This window comes from Anastrepha ludens, chromosome 2 (genome assembly GCF_028408465.1).
Source record: "Anastrepha ludens isolate Willacy chromosome 2, idAnaLude1.1, whole genome shotgun sequence".
Classification (NCBI taxonomy): domain Eukaryota; kingdom Metazoa; phylum Arthropoda; class Insecta; order Diptera; family Tephritidae; genus Anastrepha; species Anastrepha ludens.
In genome coordinates, this window is record NC_071498.1 from 19,871,430 (window position 1) to 19,888,637 (window position 17,208).

General features: G+C 37.9%; 1 protein-coding gene across 1 annotated transcript; it reads left to right on the forward strand.

Moving 5' to 3' along the window:
• Positions 1–4,293: 4,293 nt before the first annotated feature.
• Positions 4,294–10,090, forward strand: LOC128862853 (piggyBac transposable element-derived protein 1-like). The gene is made up of 3 exons (XM_054102035.1): positions 4,294–4,753; positions 4,804–5,506; positions 10,027–10,090. The coding sequence occupies exons 1-3, from the start codon at positions 4,294–4,296 to the stop codon at positions 10,088–10,090; spliced, it is 1,227 nt and encodes a 408-aa protein (XP_053958010.1).
• The last annotated feature ends 7,118 nt before the right edge of the window (positions 10,091–17,208 follow it).

Below are 17,208 nucleotides of genomic sequence, written 5' to 3' on the forward strand. Positions count from 1 at the left end.
ACACTGTACCGCAAATTCAGATTAAATTGAGCTATAAAACAAATAAGGTGGTTTGACAGTAGTAATGTATAACGTCGAAGTATGAATGAAATTATTTTCTTTCGAACGAATTAGTGAATGATCTTAATCATACTACGATTACGCTTGAGATTAAATCTTAAGCATGTACAATTTTTTTGTTTCAATCAGAAAAAAAATTGTGTGATATTTGCCGAGACCCCCCCCCCCCCCCCCTTCTCTCCAACGTAAGATTAGATGAGATTTGACTCGACCCCCTCCACCCCTTAAACATCTCACGTAATTTATGGACGCCCCCTTATCTTTTTAAACAGTTGGTTTAAACAGTTGACGCACGTTTCGTGTTTTGTTTCACTGTCAAACATCTTCAGTTTGGTCTATAATTTAACCATGAATCGTCTTACAAACGAATAACGCTTGCAACTCATTGAATTTTATTATAAAAATGCGTATTCTGTTAAGAAAGTGTATTGCGCGCTTCTTCCATTTTATGGTCAGTTTAATCGACCCACTGAAGCGGCTATTCGAGCTATTGTGACTAAATTTAGAACCAAATTTACATTATTGGACATCAAACCACCAACACCACTCCCACTAACGTAGAGTGCGCACTGAAGAAAATATCGCAGCTGTAACGACCAGGGTTAATGATGACCGTCAATTATCGATTCATCGCCGTTCGCAGCAATTGGGCCTTTGTTATTCACCAACGTGGAAAATTTTGCGAAAGGATTTAGGTGTGAAGCCTTTCAAAATGCAGCTGGTGCAAGAATTGAAGCCGAACGACCTACCGCAACGCAGAATTTTTGGTGAATGGGCATTTGGAAAGTTGGCCGAAGATCCACTTTTTTATCGAAAAATTGTGTTCAGCGACGAAGCTCATTTTTGGATCAATGGGTACGTAAATAAGCAGAATTGTCGATTTCGGAGTGAAGATCAGCCAGAAAAATTGCAAGAGCTACCAATGTATCCAGAAGAGGTCACAGTTTGGTGCGGTTTATGGGCTGGAGGTATCATTGGACCGTACTTCTTCAAAGATGCTGCGGATCGTAACGTAAGTGTGAATGGTGAATGCTACCGTGAAATGATATCCAACTTTTTGCTTTGCCCAAAATGCAAGAGCTTGACTTGCATGACATGTGGTTTCAGCTCGACGGTGCCAGATGCCATACAGCACGCGTAACAATGGACTTGTTGAGAAGCGAGTTCGGTGAACATTTTATTTCACGTTCGGGACCTGTCAATTGGCCACCCAGATCGTGCGATATAACGCCTTTAGATTATTTTTTGTGGGGCTATGTTAAAGCTCATGTCTATTCAGACAAGCCTGCTTCAATTTACGCATTGGAAGACAACATTAAAGCATTTATATGTGAGATACCGGCCGAAACATTGGAAAGAGTATGCCAAAATTGGACTAAGCGGATGGACCATTTGAAGCGCAGTCGCGGTCAACATTTGCATGAAATAATCTTCAGACATTAAATTATATGGGCTGTACTATCGATTTAAATAAAAATTTCATGCATTTTTCTGAATTTGACGTGTGTTTTTTTGAAAAAGTTTCCTATAGCTCTTAAAAAAGCTCCCTTTATATATCTCTTGTGGTTAGAACACTTTTATTTAGGGCTAACACACCTTCCCTGATAGCCAGAATTTCAGCTTGTATATGCATGCATGGATCGTTGAAGGAAAATAATTGCCAATGCGTTCCATGACATTTATTTGTCTCTTCAATAAATCTTTCCTTTTTTCTTACCATTGCGCTCATGTGTACACTACGAGGCTTCAAAAGAAATGACTTCAATTTGTTACACGCGACAATCTCTTTCAATCTTTTTCTTTCTCTTTGTTGCGTGTTTGTGGCCCGCTTAAAATCAATCCATATTTATAAGTAGGAATTCAGTTATAAACAGATATTTCTGTTGCAGTTGTGTGATGAAACAGTAGTACGTGATAGTGAAGTTTAAGTATGTCCAACAGCTGTGGCCAACAATTCCTCACAGTTGGCCAGCGCACAAGTCAGTTATAGCCAACAGAAGGCCTCCAAAGTCTTCCTTAACGAATAGATATGCCAATCAATGCTGAATAATTAATTTCTCAAGGCCGCCTTAGCCGAATAGGTTTCACGTGAGTGTCATTCGGTTGGTTCCGAGTTCGATGCCGCCTTATGAGACATGAAATAAGAAAATTTGTTCTAAAAGCGATCGCCACACGAGAAGTATTGGCAAATCTCCTCGAAAAACATTATCATGAAAAACCAGATATTGTACGAAGGCTGTATATAATTCTAGATAATTTTCATTAATCCTATTTTTCGTTTATTTCAACTCTAAGTCACAATTATAGTTTTTACAAACCACTTAGAGATAATATGAGCTTAAGTTACTACAGATAGTTGAAGAAATAAATGAAAAAAAAAGAGTTTAGAAATTTATTTTCCAAAGCTTGTTTCATTATTTCTTAAAGCATCAAAAGTATATAATGGACTATGAATAAGTTCGTGCGGTTTTTTTCGAAATTTGAAACTTTATTGACGTAAAATGGTTACAAATTTAATATTCAAAATATTGTCCATCGCTTACTACTACTTTTTCCCATCTTTCTGGCAATTCACGGATTCCCTTTGTGAAAAATTCGGTCGGTTTTGCCGCAATCCACGAATCGATCCATTTTTTGACTTCATCGTAATTACGGAAGTGCTGGTCAGCCAGGCCATGTTGCATCGATCGGAAGAGATAGTAATCGGATGGCGCAAGGTCTGGACTATACGGCGGGTGGGGTAGGACATCCCATTTGAGCGTTTCTAAGTATGTTTTGACCACTTGTGCAACATGTGGCCGAGCATTGTCATGTTGCAAAATAACTTTGTCGTGTCTATCGGCGTATTGCGGCCGTTTTTCTCGCAGTGCTCGGCTCAAACGCATCAATTGTCGTCGGTAGACATCCCCCGTAATCGTTTCATTCGGTTTCAGTAGCTCATAATACACAACACCCAGCTGGTCCCACCAGATACACAGCATAACCTTCAGGCCATGAATATTCTGCGCCGACGTCGATGTTGAAGCATGGCCAGGGTATCCATACGTTGACCGACGTTTTGGATTGTCGTAATGGACCCACTTTTCATCGCCAGTCACAATTCGATGCAAAAAACCCTTTCTTTTGTGCCGTTGAAGCAGTTGTTCGCATGCCATAAAACGGCGTTCAACGTCTCTTGGCTTCAATTCATACGGCACCCAATGGCCTACCTTTCGGATCATTCCCATGGCTTTTAAACGTTTGGAAATGGTTGATTGATCAACTCCCAAAGTTTTTGCAACCTCTTCTTGCGTTTGAGCCGGATCTTGATCGAGCAATTCCTCCAATTCGGTATCCATGAACTTTGGCGGCGCACCCTCGCGTTCTTCGTCTTCCAAGCCAAAATCACCACTTTTAAAGCGTGCAAACCACTTCTGGCACGTTCGCTCAGATAGAGCATGCTCACCATAAACTTCCACCAAGATACGATGACTTTCGGCTGCTTTTTTCTTCATATTAAAATAATGAAGAAGAATTCCCCGCAAAAACACATTATTTGGCACGAAATTCGACATTTTCAAGTGTGGTAAAAATATTGTTGTTTACGCTTCAAATAAAAAACTTATACTGACGTTTGTGCCTTACGACAGTAGCTCTCCAATGAATGTTTGGAAATGTGGATCGATGGAATAATAATCAAGTTACGCCATCTGTTGTAAAACCGCACGAACTTATAAATAGACCTATTATGTATGTATGTATATGTATTTGAGTACTTAACCCTCTACCGCATATAACGCCAAATATGGCTTTTACCTTTGATTGTGTTGTATTTTTATAAAAACGGGACTTAATCAAAAGAGAATAATAATTATCACATTCTATGCTTTGTTTTCTTCTCATACGCAAAACTAAATATTGTCAACAAGTGTTTTAGCTACCTTTTCCTTTATCTTTTTTTTGAGTGCTTCAAGTGTGAGAACAAAAGCAAATTTTGAAGTGATTTATGTGCACTATTGCATAAAAAATAAAAGCAAGACTACAGCAAAAAATATATATTTGTATAGGAAGTGAAGTTATTTTTTGAATAAAAATATAATTTATATGAAAAGTAAGTATCTTGTGTTTGATTTTTTGTAAAAACTGACGAATCCATATATGGCGTTTCATGCACTAAGGTAAATAATGAACTAACATATGTGTATACATATTTCTGTTTTGTTTTTTGATAAATCGCAATGGAATTTCCTAGAAATGAATGTACGATCATTTTATGGTAACTTAAAGTATGTTTATGAAGTTAATAGAGGTGATCAATGTGATGATGACTACATATCTGATACCGACGAAGAAGACTTTATAAGTAAACCGCCAGAACAGGAGCATATTTATGTACCAGAGACTGATGATACCGATGACTCAGATGACTATAACAAGCCTTCTACATCAAATGCAAAACCTGCTAAAAAGCCTAGAGCTCCAATTTGGAAAGAAATTTGTTTGCCTCCTTATTCCAGTGAGAATTTTCAATTTCAAGGAGATTCAAACCTTCCTGACTTTATTGAGGAACTGGAGACACCAGCAGATATGTTTAATTTTATTTTCAATGACGATTTGATGAACTTTATTGTAGAACAATCGAATTTAATTGCATTACAAATGGATATAAATAAACCTGCCAATATTACTCGGAACGAGATTGATCAGTTTATAGGTGAGTTCAAGTAAAAAAGTTAAAAAAATTACTTATAAAAATTATTTCAGGCATAACAATATACATGTCTTTGATAAAACTACCATCATCCAGACATTATTGGAACACATTCATTGGCCAAGAATTTGTACGTAACGCAATGACATGTAACAGATGGGAAAACATCAAACGATTTTTACACTTCAATAATAATGAAAATATAAGATCACCTGGTGAACTCGGGTTTGATAAGCTCTTTAAGATTCGACCATTGTTAGACAAAATTCGTGCTCGATTGTTGCTTGTACCCAAAGAAGAACATTTAGTGGTTGATGAACAAATAATTCCCACAAAGTGCCGCCATCACCTCAAGCAGTACAATCCAGCTAAACCCCACAAATGGGGATTCAAAAATTTTGTCTTGAGCGGAGTTTCAGGTTTCAGTTACGATTTTGATATATTTGCCGGAGCTCAAAGCGATACATTCCCGGAAGGAGCACCAAATATAGGATTAAGTGGAAATGTTGTAACGAGACTAGCAGCTACAATACCAAAAGGAAAAAACTATCAACTATTTTTTGATAATTGGTTTAACAGTCCGAAGCTTCAGGTGTATCTAATGAAAAATGGTATATTACCTTTAGGCACAGTAAGGTTAAATCATGTAACAAATTGTAAGATGCCAACCGAAAAAGAAATGAAAAAGTTAGGCCGTGGAAGTATGGTTGAAAAAGTAGCAGATATTGATGGAGTTGAACTTGGTATCGTCACTTGGTTTGACAACAAAGTGGTAAATATTCTTTCAACCTATGTCGGATGTCACCCTATGTCAACGAAAAAACGGTACTGTAAAAGAGAGAAGAAGTATATTGAAATCAATTCTCCTAGGGCAGTTGATGTATATAATTATTTTATGGGTGGCGTTGATTTACTGGATTCTTTACTAGGCCTTTATAGAATACAACTGAGGAAAAAAATGGTATAAAAAGATTTTTTTCCATATGATTGATATGTGCGTTGTCAATGCTTGGATTTTGTGGCGTCGAAAGTCGAAAGAGTATATGCCATTGTTTGACTTCAAGCTTGCAATAGCTGAACATCTTTGCAAAGTTGGTAAATTGAAAAAACGAGGACGACCTATATCCACACCCTCAAACTCTCCATCGGCAAGTAGAGAAAATATACCTACCAGCAGTAAAGAAGAAAGCGACAGGATTTCCCCTTGAGTTCTGTGCGGACGGACGGAATAGGCCATTTCCCGAAATGGATGAAAAACCGACTACTTTGTCAAAATGATTGCTCTTTTCGCTCATACACTTTTTGCGAAAAGTGCAACGTGTTCTTGTGCTACAACGACAAAAGGAACTATTTTACAAGTTTCCACACCCAATACATTTTTTCCCAAAAATAACCCTAAACGCATATAAGGCCATATATGGCTTCATTTTTTTTCTTCCAAACCGTCAAGTGAATTTTTTAATTTTTGTTAAATACGCAATAAATTACCCTCAATCAACATAAATTTACGGTGTTTTATTTATTTTCATTATTTTAGACATGTCCATGCAGTAGAGGGTTAAGGTGCAGGGCCAATGCAGGCTGGCGTTGCTTGCTTGGTTTCGATAACCGTCAAGTATGAATAGAAACCTACTAAAATATATGAAATGAAATCAAATGACAGCTCTGCTGAAGGGCTTTGAAAGGCTTGTCATACAACGAAGTTTCAAATAACTCAATGTGATATTTGCAGTGCTTTTGACATTAGGAGTTTAACACCCTATCTTTCATTTAATTTGATTTGGTTTAGCTTCTTTTATGAATTTTATGTTGCAAGCAAAATGGAAGCGAAGCCGGAGATAAAGTCGTTTCGTTACTGATAGTAGCTCAGAGCAGTAGTCAAAAAAAATGTAAGTGCCTTCTGCAGTTGAAGTACGAATTTTAGCAGGTAGACGAGTGATAATGCGAAAACAACAAAGGGTTCAAACTCTTGAAAATGCAGGCTGGCGACACAGGAAAAACCTAAAGAAATGCTCGGTTGATGAGTAATTAGAGCAGCTCTTGCCTGCCCCAAATACTTATGTAATATTAAAATAGAAAAAGCTTCTAAGCCACTGTGATTTGCGTCTTATCTCGTACATTTTTATTATTAAGGGGGCAAATACCTGTAAACGGCCATATTTTTCCTGATTTTCATTAAAATTATTTAAAGTGAAGAAGTCAATATATTTTTTTCAAAATTGGCATACAGTTTATTTATACATTAAAATAATATAAAATTGTTTTCTTATTTTAATCATTTAAAATGGCGGATGTACACTCAATTCTTCAAGGAAGGTCGCAGCGGGGCTTCTCAATCGGCGGGCATTGTAGCATCGGCGTTAGTGACCTGAATACAAAAAACCAAAATTTTTTTTTTATTAATGTCATAGTCAGTTTTTTTTTTAGTAATGTCACTATATGAATTAAAAAAAATGGGGGAAAAAAATCGCGGAATAAAATGCTTAAAAAAAATTAACTTTATGGCGAATTTTCCTACTATTTTTGCTTCGAAAAAATTATTTTTTGGAAAATTTTCGAATTGTAATGGACTATGAATAAGTTCGTGCGGTTTTTTTCGAAATTTGAAACTTTATTGACGTAAAATGGTTACAAATTTAATATTCAAAATATTGTCCATCGCTTACTACTACTTTTTCCCATCTTTCTGGCAATTCACGGATTCCCTTTGTGAAAAATTCGGTCGGTTTTGCCGCAATCCACGAATCGATCCATTTTTTGACTTCATCGTAATTACGGAAGTGCTGGTCAGCCAGGCCATGTTGCATCGATCGGAAGAGATAGTAATCGGATGGCGCAAGGTCTGGACTATACGGCGGGTGGGGTAGGACATCCCATTTGAGCGTTTCTAAGTATGTTTTGACCACTTGTGCAACATGTGGCCGAGCATTGTCATGTTGCAAAATAACTTTGTCGTGTCTATCGGCGTATTGCGGCCGTTTTTCTCGCAGTGCTCGGCTCAAACGCATCAATTGTCGTCGGTAGACATCCCCCGTAATCGTTTCATTCGGTTTCAGTAGCTCATAATACACAACACCCAGCTGGTCCCACCAGATACACAGCATAACCTTCAGGCCATGAATATTCTGCGCCGACGTCGATGTTGAAGCATGGCCAGGGTATCCATACGTTGCCCGACGTTTTGGATTGTCGTAATGGACCCACTTTTCATCGCCAGTCACAATTCGATGCAAAAAACCCTTTCTTTTGTGCCGTTGAAGCAGTTGTTCGCATGCCATAAAACGGCGTTCAACGTCTCTTGGCTTCAATTCATACGGCACCCAATGGCCTACCTTTCGGATCATTCCCATGGCTTTTAAACGTTTGGAAATGGTTGATTGATCAACTCCCAAAGTTTTTGCAACCTCTTCTTGCGTTTGAGCCGGATCTTGATCGAGCAATTCCTCCAATTCGGTATCCATGAACTTTGGCGGCGCACCCTCGCGTTCTTCGTCTTCCAAGCCAAAATCACCACTTTTAAAGCGTGCAAACCACTTCTGGCACGTTCGCTCAGATAGAGCATGCTCACCATAAACTTCCACCAAGATACGATGACTTTCGGCTGCTTTTTTCTTCATATTAAAATAATGAAGAAGAATTCCCCGCAAAAACACATTATTTGGCACGAAATTCGACATTTTCAAGTGTGGTAAAAATATTGTTGTTTACGCTTCAAATAAAAAACTTATACTGACGTTTGTGCCTTACGACAGTAGCTCTCCAATGAATGTTTGGAAATGTGGATCGATGGAATAATAATCAAGTTACGCCATCTGTTGTAAAACCGTAACGAACTTATTCATAGTCCTATTAATATAAATTCACATAGAAATTAATATCATAAAAAAGATGTGTGCAAAATTTCAGGGAGATCGGTCAATAACTTTTCTAGTTATTGTGTACGCCTATACGAAAAATATAGTTTTGAGAAAAACGCGTCTAAAGTTTGAATACATAAAAATTCAACCTCTCCCAGCGCTCGAACGCAAAGAATAGAGTTGTCACGGTTGACGATCTGCGTGCTAAAATTTTGCGTTCTAAAATTTTTTTGCCATATTCTTAATGGATTATATTAACGTTTCATGAAAAAAAAATTTTTTTTTCGAAATTTTACAGGTATCTGTCCTAGGCCGGGTCGATTTGTGGGGAGGCAAAAAAATCGCCCATTGCTCTGTGAAAATCATATTCTAGGGATAAAAATAAGAAACTTTGCCGCAGGAACCATACCTCTAAAACGAATTCTGATGCCCCCCAATTTGAGTCGAACTTTTTAGTTTCTTTTCTCATGTAAAGGCCAAAAATGGTGATATTTTGAAATGATTGTATGGGGAACCCCCCAGGGGAGTTCCAGGGGTTGTGCCACTGGCATGGGTGGATCGGCCGTCCTAAGTTAGTGGGGGTCGGTCATACATTTGGACTCGATTGGAGCACTCTAAATGGGTCAAAGTGGGATTTTTCGTTCGACCCAAATTGGGAGACATCAGAATTCGTTTTAGAGGTATAGTTCCTTTGGCAAAGTTTCTTATTTTGATCCCTAGAATACGATTTTCACTGAGCAATGAGCGATTTTTAAATCGACCCGCCCTAAAATATATATATATATTAAAATTTGGCGCGTACACCCTTTTTGGGTGTTCGGCCGAGCTCCTCCTCCTATTTGTGGTGTGCGTCTTGATGTTGTTCCACAAATGGAGGGACCTACAGTTTCAAGCCGACTCCGAACGGCAGATATTTTTATGAGGAGCTTTTTCATGGCAGAAATACACTTGGAGGTTTGCCATCGCCTGCCGAGGGGCGATCGCTTTTAGAAAAAAAGTTTTTCTTAATTTGGTGTTTCACAGAGATTCGAACCTACGTTCTCTCTGTGTATTCCGAATGGTAATCACGCACCAACCTATTCGGCTACGGCGGCCGCCTGCGGATATAGCGGGTTTAAATATTATACATCTGGTGAAGTTCATCAGTAGCTTTGTGCGGCTAATAACGAACGTAAATTAGGCACCGTGGGCGTCGTCGTAAGTGCATGGCCATCATTCCCTAATCCCAAGGCCCCTTCTTCCTTTCCTTCTCCTTTCTCCTTTCCCCTGTATATACCATACAATAGACGAATTTTGAATAATGTGGACCCCAAGCAAGGGCAACCATTTAACCTAACCTAACCTAAACGATATGTACCGCTGTTGTACAAGTTTGGCACTGTTTTTATCGTTTCCATTCAACTTCCACGTTCTCAGCAGGTCAATGTCACCGCCATATCGTATCGCTCCCATGCGCACCGTGCCTTATGGTGTATCCTCCTAGTAAAAAAATCCACTGATTTCAAACAGTTGGTATTTCAATGCATTAAAAAACTCTTTTAAACTCGAATGTAGGCTCATATTCTGCTCCTAAAATGGGCCTGACTCAATTATTCATACTGGGGATGTATTTTATGCCACGCGCCGCGCTACAAAAAGTGTCAATTGAAATCCCTAGGTGTCCTTTCATAACAGTTAAGCAAAACTGGTCAGTAAATTTAAACCGAATCTAACTTCAATTAGATCTAACTGCACAACAAACTACGAATTCTAGCTATTCTTGTATGGCTTAAGCCTCCTCGCTGTTTGAAGGCGACCAACTTTAAAAGAGCCACCGATATTTGGTATGCACACCGCGAGCGCTATTTTAGTGTTCCATCTCTAACCAACAATGGCATCGGCTTAGTTTCATTCATCTTTAGGTTTCGCGTCCGGTTAGACTCGTAAGTACCAAAATTGCGATTTACACACAAAGGCATAGGCATCTGAAATTGTGTGGGCGTGTATTACATAGTAATAATACGAGTAATAATAGTGCATGTATTCATGTATTTATACACACACGCACATACGTACACATGCACGTGGTTAAGTCATGTAGCAATACTTCAGACTGAATTATTAATTATCTGCCAGTATACATACACACATACATACATACATATATGCATGTACACGCACAATGAATATCCTCATTTAAGGGGTTGCTAATTTTCCTCATTTATAGATACTCGTACATACATACATACATACTTACATGGTGATTGGGGTATTAATTAAGAGCAGCCATATCAGCCAGAACCGGGATCATCAACGAATGAGGGGCAAATAATACGCTTTTCCTCAAAATCTTGTAGAACTAACTGCGTTCATGTTAAGGCCGGCGGGCCAATTAGATGTCCTAAATTCAGTAGTTTTCGCTTACAATATATTGTTGGAGATTGTACAAATTTTTTCTTTTTAGTTCAAATATATATTAAACTATCCCCAAAACTTCATTTGGCTAATTGTTTTTTTTTCTCATCCTACAACGCTTCGCGAAAACTACTGAATTTAGGACATCTAATTGGCCCGCCGGCTTTAAATGGTTCATTTTCACTAGTTTTATTTCAATAAGATTAATCACATCTAACTTCAAGTAAGTGGATTATTTAATCAAGTAAAGAACCCCTGTTTTAACCTGGATTATTTCAGAAACCAAAGCATCAGGTCAGTCCATAAGTTCGTGCGTATTTTACCCATAATTTCACTTTTGTACGATTTTTGCAGACAAAAAACTATTCGCGGAATATAACGGAACTATTTATATTTTCTTTGATATATTGTACATTCAACAAGTGATTTTAAGCGCGGATAGAAGCACGTGTTGTTAAAAAATAAAATGGAATCTCCAAACGCGTATAAGAGGCATATTTTGTATTTTTTTCATACAAGTGGTAAAAATGCAACAACTGCTGCTGCAGAAAAAAACACTGTTCACGGAGAGGATACCGTGAGTGTAAGGCCTGCGCAAAAGTGGTTTTCAAAATTCCGAAGTGGTAACTCCGACGTGGAAGATGCCCCGTGCGCTGATCGTTCTGAAGTTTTTAACTCCGACGCCTTGCCCGAACTCGTGGAAGCTGAGCCAAATTTGACAGTCGATATGATAGCTCAGAGGTTAAATTCATCACATGGAACAGTTCCCAGGCACCTGGTTCAGTTGGGAAAGACTTTCCGTCGCCAACCTTCAGCAGAGAGTGAATGTGTGTTCTCAGCTGCTGCAACGGTTTGAAAATAAAAGTTTTTTGAACTGTTCGCAAACGCCAATGGTTAGATAAAGATGAAACACCAGAACCGACCCCTATAGATGGCCTTCACCCCAAAAAAACTCTCCTGTCTATTTGGTGCGATATGGGCGGTATTGTTTATTATGAACTTCTGGAACCAAACCAGACGATAACTGCTGATTATTATTCCCATCAGGTATCAAACCTGAATGAGGCACTTAACAAAAATCGACCGTCTTTAGTGAATAGACGCAATGTTTTGTTTCACCTCGACAACGCAAGACCTCATACCGCAAGGCAAACATTAGGCAAGCTGAACGAGCTCGGATGGGAGCTAATGCCGCATCCACCATACTTTCCGGATATTGCACCTTGTGAATATCACCTTTTCCGTGGACTTCAATCCCATATGTGTAACAAGAACTACTCCTCAAAAGAAGCTATAAAAAGGCATATCGAAGGGTATTTTGGCTCCAAGGACAAAAAGTTTTTTGAGCAGCGAATTAAAAATTTGCCTAAACGTTGGGAAAGATATTTTAAATAATGAAGAAAAATATATTTATTATTGATTTATAAATACTTTAAACATCTTTTTTATTAATTTTAAAACCACCTTAAAAAACGCACGGACTTATGGACTGACCGATAAAGAAAACCGGTTTTAACCTGGATTATTTTAGAAACCAAATTAGGTGCACAGCTGATTTAAGAAGCCGAATTGAACCGCTGCATTGGTCTGAAAGTGATGGGTTCGCTAAGTAAATACTTCTCGGTCGTGAGTCAATATATTCAATATAAGAATGAATGGCATGCCACCTAGTACGTTTCAAGCCATGAAAATACACGAAAAAACGCAAATCACAAATTTTACTATAAAGTCGATCTTAGTTTATATTTATTCGTGGCACTGTTCAGGGGCATATTTACGGCTTGTTTTATGAACTATCTCCTATGAATATCGCTCGTGCTCAGAAATTGGGCCAGTAACTATTTCCATTGTAATAAATTGTTTATGAATAATTTTTATCTTTGCCTTCTTTTCAGTCTCTTTATCAGTCTCTCTTTTGTCTGAAAATATAGTTAATTCTGCTCCAAAAACCATATAAGTCCATTTTTCACACTTTGTGACATTTAAAGAAAATGCCCCTCCTCAGAGTATTGTTATCTTGCCGAGTTGAGGAGGCAATGATCCTGAGAGCGAAACCGGCGGTAACATAGCCACTGGTATGGCCTGCCAAGCCGGCAAGGAATTTTCAAACTTTTTAAGCAGAATTTGTAAAAAAAAATTTCGAAAATTCAGCTTTATATCCTATTGAATTTCGGTATAATAAAGTGTAAGTTTGAAGTGGCTCTAAATTCGCATTGATTTTTGGAGAATTATTTTGTTGATGGTGTTGGGTGTTTTCTTCCATTGAAAAAAAAAATCGAGTATTCCGTTTTATACACAGGGTCAGGCACTTGAAGTGTAACCAATTAAAAGGCCATAAGATTACTATAATCAACTAACATTAAAAAATACAATTAGTAACAGAAGTAAGTATACACCGGACACGTTTTCAATTTTCCCCCAATCGATTCCTTCAAACAACCTAAGTTATAACAAAATTGTGTTTTATTTAAATGTATGAAATACAAGAATCATATTTAATCCAAATAACGACAAAACTTTAAAAAGGAACAAAATTACAGCTTTATATATTAAACTTTATAAAAATGCATGTCCCAAAAGTAAGTATACAGTGCATCATTTTATTAATTTCTGAAATCAAAAACATAATTAAAATCAAATACTGGTATTTGGTAGGATAACCATTAGACTTTACAATTGCTTTAAGTCGTGATGGCATTCATTTCACCAAGTTTTCAGTTACAGCTGGTGGTATTTAATTCCATTCCTCTTGAAGGACGTTTTTCAGTTGTTCCTTGTTTCTAATCGGATGTTTACGTATTTGCCGCTTTAAATGTTCGATTGGGTTGGTATCCAGGGACTGTGGCGGTGTTTTCAGCTGTTTTCGCACATTGTATAACAGCCACTCTCGTACAATGTTGGATGTGTGCTTGGGGTCAATATCCTGCTGGAAGATAAACGTTCCTCCAAGGCCCAATTTCGTAGCGCATTCTTTTAAATTATTTTTCAAAATATTTCAATAACCATATCGGCCCATAATATTTTCGATAAATGCCAAGTTTCCAACCCCGTTCGCAGCCATACATCCCCAAACATTTACAGAGCCCCCTCCATGCTTCACAGTGCCGGTCATATTGTTTGGATACAATTCCATATTAACTTTTCTCCAAACTTTTTCAGATCCACAGATACTGAACTTACACTCATCAGAAAATATGACTTGGTTCCAAAACGTTAGGTCGTATTTTTCATGATCTTTCGCGAATGAAATCCGTTTACTCAGATTGACACTACTCAAGAAGGGCTTTTTCCTAACATTGCGCCCATGATAACCAGCACTATGCAAAACCCGGTGAATAGTTTGGGTGCTAAATTGTTTTCCAGTTTCATTTTCAACTTCAGATTTCAATTTGGGGGCACATATTTTGGGGTTTGTCCTGATTTTCCGTACGACTAAGGTTTTTTCTCTGGGACTTAAGAGCGGCGGACGCCCCCAAAGCTCTTTACTAGTGGTGCTTCCCGCACTTTTATATTTATTCACAATCTTTTGAATTGTAGCAAAACTCCTATCTATCAAACGACCGATTTCTCGCAATGACTTATATTCCTTGTGATATTTTATAATCAGTTTTTTTAAATCACCAGAAAGCTCTTTTCCTCTTGGTGCCATTACTGAAAATGTCGCAAAAATGAATACAAAACGTACTTCCCTAAATGTTTATACTCACTTTAATTATTTCCTTTTAATAGCTTCAACTTTTTTAATCAATACGTAAACTGAACAATCGTTTGCTGTATACTAACTTTTGTGACATGAATTTCGCTGACATCAAAGACAAAGCAAAGCGTGGATAACGGTACCCAAAATTTACAGCTAAATTAAGGCGCATATGAAAGCTTATCCCAGTACACAATTACCATGTGTAAAATATTTTGAGTACATATTAAGGAACGCGTTAGCGTCAAACATTTCCATAAATCAGGCTCCTGTATACTTATTTATGTTACTAACTGTATATGAAAACAATACACAAAACTAAGAATCAATTTCTTCTTGCTCGATATGACTACCTTTTGCCTTGACTATGGTCTTGAGAATGTCCAGAAACGAATCGCAAGCTGCCTGAATGTGTCTCGCAGGTATTTTCGCCCACTCGCGGACAATGGCTTTTTTCAGCGCCTCGAGACTGATGAATATTTTAAACTCGGACCTTGCTCTCCAAAATGACCCAAAGAGAATAATCCATCGGAGGGTCGCTGCCTCCTAGTGGACAATCGATGACTCAAATTCTCGTATAGACCGTCGGTCAAATAAACCCTATCGTTTTGGGAGCATACAAATTGCTCAATTTGAAAATTCTTCTTGTCAGAAAACACTTCCAAACATACGGCCAAGCGAAGCAACTCCTTCGGTCTCTCAAGTATGACTTGTTGCTGCTTGGTGTCAGATCATGCGCCTTTTGGATCTTGTAAGACTTATCTGTGAGATCATTTTTCAGTATGCGGCGTATGCTACGGTGAGATATTCTCAGTTCCTTCGCCATTTGATTGGTACTTCGTCGGGTATTTCGCTCAAGTCGCTTCTTCACTTTTTGAACTATATCACGTGACGTTGCAGTCTTTTGATGACCACCTCCTTGACGCTTCGCGATGCTACCAGTATCATTGTAACGAGTAAGTGTGCGATAAACAAAAACTGTAACTTTAAGGTGCTCGAGCTCACGAATAATCTATGGTTGTGATTTTCGAGCCAAATATAAAATCCATTATTTATTTTCTTTTTTCGCGTTTACTTTTGGCGAAATGCTTCCGCGCGCTTATAAACAATACTCTGGACTGTCTTTTAGCCAACTAACAGCGGACTGAAGTTAGTTACATTTCGAGTGCCGGACCCTGTGGAGATAATTCACAAGAGCGCCAGAAAAAATAAACTTCTCAAAATTCATAGAAATATTATTAAATCTTAATGACGCAGAAATAGATTTTCAAAACTAGTCAAAAAGTCCATGTATTGTAAATATTAAACGCAGTGTTTTAAGTATTGAAATTTTCCTCCATCTTTGCCTTTATCTTTCATATTTTTATTTTTATATTTGCCCTTATCCCTTTTCTCACCATTTACCTCATCTTTGTATTTAACTAAGCCCAGGTCTATAAATATAAAAATCTCGTATTAAAATACTCGTACCAGTGACTAGCATTGCGAAAAGTTAGCAGACAAACTACTGGAGCTACGCATTACTTACTAGTGGTAATCAAGTTCAGTGCTAGTAGGTTCGAATGCAGGGAATCGCTTTGACTAATAAACGCTAAGCTTTTAGCTTAAAGTTCGCGCTTGAATATCACTTACATATCTGCTTTTAGGCGTTCTTATTTCCACACACATACTTCTGCACGCCTAAAGCACCCTGCAGGGAACGACGCTCGTTCTGAGTTAAACACTTCTCTAAACTTCGGTTGATCGTCACTAGCCTGGCGGAGAACTAGTCTACTTACCTGGTAATCAATTGGCGAATGTAACTTTAGCGCGAAGTGCGAGTGTTTTATTTTCAAAAAAACAATAACAGAGTAAAACAATATTTTCATGGAGTCGATATTTTCACCTCTCTAGACGGATGATAATTTTTACGCATTTCGACTGTTTTCTACACTTTACAAGTAATTTTTATATAATATATGGTTCTGTAAAAAAAACAGACCAACATATAAAACTTTTTCATTATTTTTCTTTTAATAAAGCTATTTCCACCGTTAAGCAAATTTTTTTTCAACGAGTTATTAATTCATGCAGTAAAAGGTTAATGGGGGTTTTCAGCTATGAAGCAGAGCCTTTGAGGTCTGAAACCTGCAGAGATCCTATCGATCTGGTGGCGACGTTAACCATCCACACTCCGGGAAATATACAGGCTGCAAAGAAGTGTATGTTTATGGATTACGGGCGCCATGAGTACAACATCCAGCGATACTCTAAATGCTGTGCTTGATTTGCTCCCCTTGGATCTTAAGATACAACAGGAAGCAATAAAAGCAATGTGTAGGCTCCATAAATATGGTTTCTGAGAAGAGAAATCTTTAAGTTAAAATGGCAACTGTTTTCCAAACGGAAATTTTTGCCATCCTGAAAGTAGTCGAATGGATAATCAAGAGGGGATGGAGTGGGAAACAGATTGGAGTTTTCAGTGGCAGTCAGTGGAGAACGCGAAGCAAATCTCAAAGATTATTCAAGAA